A 12070-nucleotide genomic window follows, 5' to 3' on the forward strand; every position below is an offset into this window, starting at 1 on the left:
AAGGAAGGAAGGAAGGAAGGAAGGAAGGAAGGAAGGAAGGAAGGAAGGAAGGAAGGAAGGAAGGAAGGAAGGAAGGAAGGAATCTGGCATATTTTCTATGAATCTTAATTATTTATTAAATTAAGCTTCTATATTTTGCAGTAAAATCATTTTTTCTAAATTAGTAATTTTTCTCATTTCCAGTAGAAACAAAACTAATTCCTTACATCCTTCCCTGCTCGGAATTAAGTCGAGCAGGGAAGGATGTAAGGAGGAGTCAGCGGTGCGGCCCGGTTCTCCTGGTTCCTGTGAACCCGTCTGGACCAGCATGACGCCGGCCGCCCTTCCCGGATCCGACTCTTCCTCTCAGCGTAAAGGAATGCAGCCAAAGCTCTGCCAAGCCATCGATTTCCCCCTGACTTCTCTCTCCGTCATCTTATCAGAAACAACTAAAGATCATAAAAAAATAACTTCTAAAAATAAAAAATAGAGACTAAATCTGTGGTTTTATGTCATCCTGGCTCTGAAACGCAACAGAATCAGAGACAGTGATGTCACAGTCTCCAGAAACCACAAGACAGAAAAACTCTGACAAAACATGGAGTCTAGTTTCAATATTAGTGATCAGAGGAAGGTTAAAGGTCAAGCTGATTCACTAAAGTAATGCTATGTTATTGCATTTTAGCCAATAAAATTTATTTTTTATTTATTTTTTTATTTGTTTATTTCCAGGGATGCACAGTGGCGCAGTTGGTAGAGCTGTTGCCTTGCAGCAAGAAGGTTCTGGGTTCGATTCCCGGCCCCGGTCTTTCTGCATGGAGTTTGCATGTTCTCCCTGTGCATGCGTGGATTTTCTCCGGGTACTCCGGTTTCCTCCCACAGTCTGTCTAAATTGTCCCTAGGTGTGAGTGTGTGTGTGCATGGTTGTGTGTCCTGTGTGTCTCTGTGTTGCCCTGCGACAGACTGGCGACCTGTCCAGGGTGACCCCGCCTCTCGCCCAAAACGTTAGCTGGAGATGGGCACCAGCAACCCTCCTGACCCCACCAAGGGACAAGGGTGCAAGAAAATGGATGGATGGATGTTTATTTGCATATTTTAATGTATTTGTAACATTGCATCAAAAAAGCTTAAGTGGTTAAATAAAAAATCTGTAGAATGTGACATTTTTTGTCCTATTAATCGATTAATCGTCCGAATAATTAATAGAATAATTGGTTATTAAATTAATGGTTAGTTGCATCCCTATCAGATAACATACATTTGTTTTTTGTTTTTTTACATATTTATACCTCAAACAAAAATAAATATCAATACACGAGAATGTATTAAAAACTATGTACACCCTAGCAATTATTTTAGTTATCAGAATGGTCTATTGATTATTCTGATAAATAATCGGATAAAAAAATCATCAGATTCTGCAAATTTAAGCATTTTTATTCAATATTATAAATATTAATTAATTATTGCTCTGACTGTGGCCTTTTTCTTAGTCTGAATGCTCCATATAACATTTAATCAATTACAAAATTAGTTGACGATTATTCAATTAATCGATTCTTCACAATTAATCTGATTAATCATTTCCCCTTTATTGGAAACTAAGTAGTTCTTTAACATATATACTGAAATATCAACATTTCATGAAAGAAAATGCAAACGTTTAAATCGTAAAACCTAAAAATAGAAATAAAATGGAGCTTTTTGAAAATGTCAACAAATTCCTCATGGTAGAGATTTATCAAACTAAAAAGTTGACTTATTTTTCAAATGTTTTGTAATACGTGTCTTTAAGTGAGTTGTTTTTTTTAGGCAACTTTAATCTAACTGGTTTAATAAGTCCAACAAAAAAACCTCCAGAAATATTTTTAGTAGAAGAAGAAAACGCTCTTCATATTCAAAAATACTTAAATAGATAAACAGACTATTTTTATTATGTACATAGATGTAAAATGCTAAAATGAAAAGATGGCTGTACTTTCTCGTTATCATTACCTAAGCAATGCAAACCAAACTCCTTTGCCAGGAAGAACGACCTCCGTTACAACAACAGGAAGGTTCTGTTCACCTGCTGGTTCCGAGTCTCGCTGCGCTCTCGATGGGTTTATTTCTGAAGCAGAAACTTCTTTAAAATCATCAGCGTGACTTCCAAGGATCTCAAGCACCCTTCGGATTCTCTCCAAGCGTTTCCTAACGTCTACCTGGATGTAGAACGGTATTCCGGCGCTTCGCCGCGTGGCACACAGCTTCGACGTCGGGTCGCTGGATTTGACCTCTTCCAGAACCTCGGAAAGCCAGCGGGACGGAAGCTGCTGCAGGTTCCGACTGCCGCTCCTAAAACACAAAAACATCAGGAAAATGATCCAGAATTCATTCATTTACTGCTAAAAAAATAAATAACATGTACAGAAAACTGAGGACAAGAAAGGAAAGGTCACAACAGCAGCTGACAGGATTTCTGATAGTTTCTATTTTTTATTATTTTAGCTATTTATTATCAATTAATATTATATTTGTATATTATCTTCACCTATACATTTACTTGTTTTTTTAGTATTTTATTCACCAATTGGTATATATAAAACAAACATTATAGACTAACAGAAAGAGGTATTAATCTACAAAATAAATAACCGGATAAGAGAATAATAGCAACAAAAACAAAATAAAAACAAACAAAAAACAACATAAGAAAACAAAAAGTAAACAAAGAAGCATGCATTTAAATTGATACCTTCTTTTTTATCAATTTATCATATATTTGTACTTTATTTTTACCTATACATTTATTAAAGGTTTTTTTATTTAATATTTTTAAAAAATATTTGTAACATGTTTTTCACCAAATAGTGCATATAAAAAACATACAGACAAACAAAAAGAGGTATTGATCTACAAAATAAATAAGAGAACAAATAACAGCAACAAAATCAAATAAACAAAAACAATGAGACAAACATTGAAGTGGAAACATTCAAAACAGAACATAACTAAATTATGACACAATTTAATTTCCCTTTATTTAATTTAATAAATTAAAATTTTATTTGTTTAACTATTTAATAATTATTGATGTCGATTATCGACTGACATTAAATGCTTGCCATATTTTCCATACTAAATTACAAGGCGCACTGTCAATGAATCGTCTATTTTCGGGGGTTTTTTATTATCTTTTTTTATATATAAAACGTACCGCACTGTAAGGTGAATTAAGCGAAACAGTCAGATAAGTCAGTCAGCCAAAGTGTAACAGGGTTTTATTTCAACAATATTATAGACGAGAAGTTTGTCAAAGTTTGTTTATTCTTTTAATTTATTTTGTGTAGTCAAGTTGTTTCTCCAGACATTTATTGGTGTTTTGAGCTCCGTTGGCAGTTGGTGGTTACCATGGCAACCCGTAACAGACAGCTCCGCCCCCTTATTTCTGTTGCCGTCGGTAACAGACCGATTAGAATCAGCTCTGTATTTTCTTTACAAGTATTATATTTTAACATATATTTTAGACAAATTCAATCATGTACAGTGTTTTACGAGTAATTTTGCTACATTTTCTTATGTGTTTTTAACTGTTATTATTATTAATGTTGTACATTTATGTTTAATTTAACTATCGTTAACTGCTGTTGTTTTGGGTTATTTATTGTATTTTATTTTTGTAAAGGGGCAGAAGCTGCTGGACTGATGTTAACCAACAACTTCATTTCCTCTTTTCTTAGAATAAATACAACAAACCTGAATCCGTCTGTCCTGAAGCCAAATTACTGGACCTGAGACGAACGCAGAAGGATTACAAAAGCAAAGTACAGTAGGTATTACTCCACGACGCTCCTGGCTGCGGTGGCTGTAATGTAACTAAAACATTTTGACCACGAATCACACAAAATCGCTTTGAGGTCAGTAAGCACAACCAGAATTAGTCCAAATCAATTCACCAAAAGGGGCGGTTTTTCTGATCAAATTAAAGTGTGCCTTATACTCCAGAAAATATGGTATATTGTTCAGCCGTATTGTCCAAATCAACACGAGGAACAAAAGTGGCATCTCTGTAAAAAGTTTTATTTGGAGGCGTTTCGAGCGCAACAATTTGGGAATCTGCTGCAGCTAAAAGTGCAAAAAAAAAAAGGAGAAAGTGAGTAAGGACAGAAGAAGAGGGAAGGACAGAGATGCAGCAGAGAGGGAGCGAAAACACGGAGGAACGCAGCAAAGGCAGCGCATCAAAGGCCTGCGGTCAGGCACCCCGCAATCAACACCCTGTAACGCAGCGCACGGTCTGCATACCATCCACACAGAGCAGAGCAAACACACTCCCAGCATCCTTCACAACCACCAGAATGTCGCCCTCCTTATAAAACACAGAGAGAAGCAGGCAGCGTTTCTGCAGAACAACAAAACAGGAGGACGCTTTGCTGAGCACTGGGTGGTTCAAAGCGAACGGCGGAGCGGCCCGTCACCTGCCGCAGCACCGGCTCGGAGCGCTTCCACAGGAAAACAGGAACGCTGACCGTCCCTCATGCTAATGCAGGAATTACTCCTGCAGCGTCTGCCAGGCTTGTTGGTACACCGCCTCGTAATAAACCCAGGTTTTATTGCAGCAGCATAATCTCACACTGAGACATTTCAGACAAACCCAACCTTTAATTTCAGTCCTTTTATTTAGTTGGGGAAAACCCCGACATTAAGGAAAAAAGATTCGGTTTCATAAAATCCAAATGTGACATGGTTCAGTTAATCAGAGAACAGAACAGAACAGAATATAATTGATTATTTCCTGACAAGCTGCTCCATCCAAAGTGTTAAATATTCATAAGTACACTGCAAAAACACAAAATCTTACCTGTTATTTTTAGCCTAGTTTATAGTGCAAATAACTCACTTGAAATAAATGTATCAGTAACTTTTCAGCAATAAACAGAATAGCTTGTTTTAAGTAAATAATTCCTTAATATTGATGATTATTTCACTTTTTTTTAAAAAGTTTTTTTCTTATGTTGCAAATTAAATAATCTGACAGTGGAACTAGTTGCTTATTCTGGTCAAAACAACATCTGGAAAAGTATAAAGTGTGTGAATATTTACACACAATCAGGATGGGGACATTAGAGGTAAAAGGAAAAGTCTTAGGATACCCAGCAAGTCTCCATGGCAACCTCCATGGCAACCATTAGACATCATCAGCAGGCTTATGAATGAATGTGAAACCACCAGAAATGTGGCGTTTTTGGAATGCTGTAATGACTTGTGCATATATATTTACAGATATAGATACATGGAGGCTGCCAGAGTCGAGTCATCAAGGGAAAAAAAGTAGGATTAAAGTTCTGGTTAAGAACTCATCCTCTCGCTAATTACTGCCCACAGCTGCTCAGCAGTGCTACCTTTCAGCCTCTGCTGGCCTGAGTATAAACACACACACACACCTGCAGAGCATGTCGGTGAGCCGTACGAAGCCCACGTAGGCCAGTTCAAAGGCGCCTCGATGGCGGGACTGCAGGAGCTGCTGGCGGAAGTACAAACCGACTCCTTCCACCTGGAGGAGAGAGAACCGGGATGAGAGGAGCAGCAGCTGCTGGGCTCATGGTTTCACAGCTTCCTGTTAGCCAATCAGTTAATCAATCAATCACATGATAAAGCTGCTGGTGTCTGTGTGTGTGCGTGCGTGTGTGTGATCACATTATGGTGATCTGAATGACATCATCTGTACGTGCGGCAATTAAAGAACAATCAGGTAATAATAATGACAATAATGATGATAATAATAATAATAATTCAATAAATTATTGGTGAGAAGAAGGTGAATAAAGACATTTAAATTCTAGTTTATAAATCATTTCTACCAAGTGGAGTTTGTTGTGTTTTCTACAGGAACAACATGGGATGAGAAGATTAACGCAGAAAAAAGGAAAAAGAAGAAAAAAAGACACTCTAATTTAATTGATTAATTGATTAACTGATTAATTGTTTATTGCGACATGCTGCTGCTTTGAGCATCATTCTGAACCTGGACCTCCTCTGCCTCTCCGCTGCTGATCCATCCGACTCGGGGTTTCTCTGCTCAGCCCGGCCGAAGCGCTGCGGTGGAAACGCTCCTGAAAGAGCAGCGGTCCAAATTCCTCCGCAGCGACCAGAGAGCGACCGCCACGCTGAGCGACTGATGAAAGCCGAGCCCTGATAAGTGTTTTCTGTTTACCCTGACTGTACTTTAGAGGTGTCTAACCAGAACTAAAAGGGTAATTACATGTGTGTAACCCAGAGACCAGAATAAAACCTCATAAAACAGAGCGGACGCACTTGATGTGGATGTGGGTCAGCTTACGACGAACAGGTGCTCCCAGACTGAAATGTCCCGAAATTCTGTCGCCGCACTCCAACCGTCGGTCACAAATCCAACGTTTTACAACAAATATGTGATGTTAACAATAAAAAAATCTGTTTTATAACTCCTCTGTGGCCTTAGCACATCGAGCTGTGAGAGTGGCATGTCAGTAGCGTGACAAGTGTGCTGAAAAAAGGACGCTGAGACATCCGCATAATGGCCACCGTCAGTAAAACCATCCAGTTAGTAATAGTGTTACCGACGGCGTTCTAACTATACACACACAGAGACGCGCCGGGCCGTTTCTGTGGCAGTGTGTAAACTGGAGAGCGTTCTGCAGGTGAGGCAGCAGGGCGAGGCGGACGCAGCGCTCCGGCTCCCTGTCATTAAGGCTGTGGTATCACCACCACCGGCGCAGCAGCCAGGCCCGGCTTAGTCAGGGGTGGCACGGAGGGCACGGGGAGGGGTGGCACCGACCGGAGGCACAAACAGCCCCGACACGGACTGCACGGCTCGTTTCCCACAGCAAAACTCCAGCTTTTTCAGGTCTTCTGACCTTTCAAGAATCACACTTTGGAGACTAAAACAATAAGAATGAACTCTTACTGCAGGTTAGGATAGGACTACGGTTTATACAAAACGTGTTCATTACATTTTTTGCACACATTCATTCTTAGATAGTGATATCTTAGTCTGGTCAGTGCTGCCCATCCGCTTTTAAATCCAATTAATCAGCTGCTGCCCATGCCATCCAACTCAACGTTTACACTCAGACATGAAAATGGCTGCAAACAGGTGCGTAATTGTACAACTGTGCATCTTTGAAAAGCAGAAGTGGAGCCTCCTGCACAAGCAACAAGAATGCAGCAAGTGGTTTCTGGATGGCAAGTCGACAACAAAACACTTGTCTTTTCCCGCAGCCGTTGTACAGAGCATACAGCGGTAAAACCAGATGACCAAATGTGCTGGAGCTCAGCTTGGGTTGCTAGCAGTGGTGGAGAAAGTACTCAAAAAATTTACTTAAGTAAAAGTACAAATACACAGTCAAAAATGTACTTAAGTAAAAGTCAAAGTACCACATTAACATTTTACTTAAGTAAAAGTAAAAAAGTCCTGGCTTTTAAAAATACTTAAGTATTAAAAGTAAAAGTACTTGCTGAATGCATTACCTAATCGCTAATATCATTAAGTGTGCCGATCGCATTTAATTTTAATACATCAGAAATGTGCCATTTTAATTAACACTACCACAGATTAAACATGTTCTTATTGTGTTTATTCTCTGTAACAGTTTAGWCTTAGATATGTGATTCTATGAATCATAATTTCAGGGATGGAAACATTTTGTCTCCTGTCCTAACATAGCATGAACTTCATTAGTCACATTTATTTAGAAAGAAATCTAACTGAAAGGGGATGGAAAGAAGGTGTGGGCGGGGTGGAGGACATGCAACCAAGGAGCCATGTAGCAGAGTTGTAGTCAAGACCACCGAACCCGAGACCAAGACCAGCGCCCCGCGCTAAATGACACAATAACATTAAGTTTACCTATCAAAATTGGTTTTCAGATTGATCTGAAAGATCCACATTCCCATAAAAACACCTAGATATTAAATACTTAGAGCTGAAATATATTTAACCAGTATCAATTAAAACTCACTTCATTCTGTTTTGCTTTCATCGCTGTGCTACAATCCGAAGAGGTCTCCTGCTATTCCTAGAAAAATAACGCCCTGGGCGGTTGCCCATATTGCATATGTCAGAAACCACAACTGAAACATCGAAATTAACGGTAAATAACGTTCAACTATGAACACTGTCCAACATTCAACTTTTACTTATTCAGCTATTAAATGAATGTCTACCGCACACTGTGTACCGCAGTGTACACAAGAACAAAGAACGGCTCTCAGTGAGGCTTCAGTCCTTAGGACTTAGTAAAGATCCGTCCAGAAGAATCGGATCGTTCCTGAATGTCATATCACTATATTGCAGACTTTGGTCACAGCGTTGTCCCATATATGCGACACCTCAGTCAACACATCCACACAATAATTCAGCGCATGAGTGACAACTTTTTTTCATCAGATGCAACATGTGTCTCAGTACAGCTAGCTTTACTAGCACAGATCTTACCTTTCTTTAAGCTTTCCTTCCAAGTGACGCTAAAAGTTGGACGAAGTCCCRCCGTCTGTGAAAGCRAWGCGCTGCTGATTTTACATGTCGCCATATCAATTTATGCAGCTATTATATTATAGACAAACATCTCCTCCCGCTCAGAGGAAACCACTGCGCATGTCTGGAGCTCCGAGTGCGAGTAAAGGTGGAGCCGATGGATGACAACAGACACTAAGTCACGTTATTGCTCGGATTTTACGGCGCCACCTTAAATCCCTGAACTTCACATTTTAACAGAAGAAAAGAGCAACGCGACTTGGATGTAACGAGTAACGCGACAGTTTTGTAGAAATGTAGTGAAGTAGAAAGTACAGATACTTACTGTAAAATGTAGTGGAGTAAAAGTAGAAAGTCCCCATTATTAAATCTACTTAAGTAAAGTACAGATACACGAAAACTGTACTTAAGTACAGTAACGAAGTACTTGTACTTCGTTACTTCCCACCACTGGTTGCTAGGCAACGGGGGGAACTCTGCTGGGGTTGCTAGGTAACTGACCATGTCAGTTACCTAGCAACGGTACATTAAGAAGGTTTTTGAAACGGCTCATTTTCCAGACACAAAAAAACTAACTTATTGCCAAAAGACAGTTGAGTGGATTTTTTAAAGCGCTTTGCTGTTTTAAGAAGCAGTAGAAACACAAACAGAAGTACAAAAACATGCAAAGTGTGAATTTTTCATAATAGATCCACTTTAAGGTGAATGACTTTCCTGCTCAAATTAAATGCTTAAACACAATAAACAAAAAAAATGTCTAAAGTAATTTTCTCACTAACGTTTCTGGCATTTAGCAAATAGAAATAATTTTGGTATCTCAACCTAAAATAAGAAAAATTTTGTCTGATTTAACTTCAGTGGTGAGGAAAAAAACATGTCTGTCTTTTTATCAGGTGTATGAAAATAGTTAGTTGTAAATAATGTATTTTTTTACCTAATTTAGACTTTTAATCAAACATTAGGCAGCACTTTATTACTAAACTTTGCTGTTTGAATATCCATTAGGTGAAAACACCTAAATGAAAGGATTTCAAGCATCTGTGTGTGAAAAACCAGAACAGGAAACGCAAAAACCCATTTTACTCATAAAACATCTGAAGATGAAGCTACAGATGAAACCGAGAATCCTCAGGAGGAGAAAATACGTAGGGCTTAGGCAGCCTTAGTCCGATCTTATAATCTGGCTGAGGACGGGTCAGTCAACCCGACTGACCCTCAGCCGGACACAGCGGACCGCAGCAGCAGAACCAAGCCCAATGACTTATCGCGACGGGCTCCAGGACAGGACTGACCTCACCGGGGGTAAAAATGGCAGCGACAGTCACCGTTAGATGGCTGGCGGCCGCCGGAGCCCAGACCGCTGCGGTGCCGAGCTGGGCCGAGCCTATTTAAAGCCTTCCCCCTCCGAAGGTTCCCGTCTGTGTAACCGTTAAAAAGGGCCGTGCAGGCTTCCTGTGCAGGGCGTGGGGGGCAGGAGGGAGGGAACAGCGAGGGCTTTATTTAGACATCAACTTCCTGTTTGCAAATGTTTCCCAGAAAAAAAATCCATGTGGAGAGAGAGAGAGATAAAGAGAGAGAGAGAGAGAGAGAGAGTCAACATCTCTCTGAATGTTGACTTGTCATCCAGAGAAAGAGAAACAGTCAGAGAGAGATGGAGAGAGGGAGAGAGAGAGAGAGAGAGAGAGAGAGAGAGAGAGAGAGAGAGAGAGAGAGAGAGAGAGAGAGAGAGAGAGAGANAGAGAGAGAGAGAGAGAGATGCTTCCCTGAGTCTAATTACATGTACGGCTCGGAGCGCTGGCAGAAACCTAAATAGCAAACTTCCTCTGTTACAAAAACGTCTGGAGATTCTGCTACAGGAGAAACGGTTCTGGTCTGAATGAGGTCCGATAATTAAAACCTGCTGAAAGCGACTATAACTACAATCATTCAATTTTAGATTAGGACAAATATCCCAACTAAACTTATTTATTTTCAGGAATATATGTACTATTTAAGTCTCTCAAAATGTATATAAGCAATATTTAACACAAGCTTTAGTATGTAATAAACTTGGATTTTTTAGAAAATATTAAATTTTTTTATATAACATCATTTAAAAAAAATTAATTTAAAGAATTTATAAATATATTTTCTATTTTTAAAACTATACACTATATAAAATATTTAAAATTTAGCAAAATATTCAATTAATTTTTAACAATTCTATATTTTTTAAGTTAAAGAAAATATTTCAAATAATCTTTCCTCTTTCTATACACTATATAAAATATTTTTAATTTAGCAAAAATATCCAGTTTATTTTCAAACATAATTCAATATTTTTTAAGTTAAATAATATATTTTATAAATATATAACCTTCTTTTTAAAGAGCACATAAAAAAATGTTAATTGCTACAATATTAATGGGTCAAATCAACCATCCAAAGAGAAGTGATTGCTGCAAAGTTTGCCTTTGCAACGACTTTGGTTTAAAAGAGACGATCAGATAGCAGCAAAGACGCCGAAACGACGAGGAGTTGATTTACTGGAGGTGGATGAAATCACAAGAGGTGAGGAGGAGAGCGAAGCAGGGCGGAGTGGATGAAAATAACAGCAAGAGTGAAAAGAAAAGTAAAGATTTTAACCAAACTAAAAGTATTCCTCTCCACCAGAACCAGATGAATCACAGTGTTGGTGGTCTGCTGCACACAAGGACACATAAATCACAACTAGGCCCAGCGCAGGTCATGAAATGGACCGTGCATGGATGAAAAAGGTCAATAAATGGACCACAAACGCTAAACTAAACAACACGTGAATCAGCCTGAAAACCAGCATCTCTTTTTTATTTTAGTTTCTGCTGCTGCGGCTTCACTGCAGGCCAGAGGAGACAACTCAACGGACATTTCAGAAAATGGAGATATTTTTGAACGAAAAGCAAAGTGGCCAAAAAGAGCTGGCGCCTCCATAAAACGCTCCGCCGTATCTTTTGGTCGGCTTATTTATAGTTTGAGAAATTTAAGTAAATATGTAGCACCTTTGGAAAATTTAGAGTCAAAACTTTTAATAATAATTTATTACATAGATTTTAATGAATTCAAATTTGTACCGCAGTTAATCACCTATTTACTTTACATTCGCTTGTTTCTGGTACAAACAGAAACAACAGACGACGAAGCTCCTTTTCTTGGCTCACTGAGGGTTAATTTTTGGTTTAAAAATTATCTTATTGGACCCTGGAAAATACTATTTTTGTGTTTAAGTTGGCCTTACGCCTAAAATAGCATCTGAATGCTAAACATGTTGCAGCAGCAAAACATCCCAATGCTAATGTTAGCATCCACAGTTCACATTTTAAGTTACATAAATAACGGATGTCTGTTTTATTTTTTTAGTGCACATTTGGGCAAACGGTGTTGTTTTAAAGTGCTTTATAAATAAAATTGTATTGTGTTGGAAGATGCACTTTGCACCAATTTGATGATTGAATAACCTAAAAAAACAAATTAAATAAAAACATTAAGCATCTTTGTTGTTCTGATCACATTTTTATTCATTCAATTATTTAGAAGCAATAAAGATTTAATGAGTAGAAAATGTTGCTTACTTTGTCGATATAT

The 12070-nt window shown here is 38.6% G+C and overlaps 1 protein-coding gene across 1 annotated transcript in view; it reads right to left on the bottom strand.

Moving 5' to 3' along the window:
• thada (THADA armadillo repeat containing) overlaps nt 1-12070 on the bottom strand; it is a 113732-nt gene that overhangs the window by 83172 nt on the left and 18490 nt on the right. Inside the window, exons 22-23 of the mRNA XM_008430387.1 lie at nt 5400-5509; nt 2181-2313 (exon numbers count right to left, since the gene is read on the bottom strand). Coding sequence (XP_008428609.1) covers nt 2181-2313; nt 5400-5509 — 243 coding nt within the window. The remainder of the gene's footprint in view (nt 1-2180; nt 2314-5399; nt 5510-12070) is intronic.

This window comes from Poecilia reticulata, linkage group LG15 (assembly GCF_000633615.1).
Source record: "Poecilia reticulata strain Guanapo linkage group LG15, Guppy_female_1.0+MT, whole genome shotgun sequence".
NCBI lineage: Eukaryota > Metazoa > Chordata > Actinopteri > Cyprinodontiformes > Poeciliidae > Poecilia > Poecilia reticulata.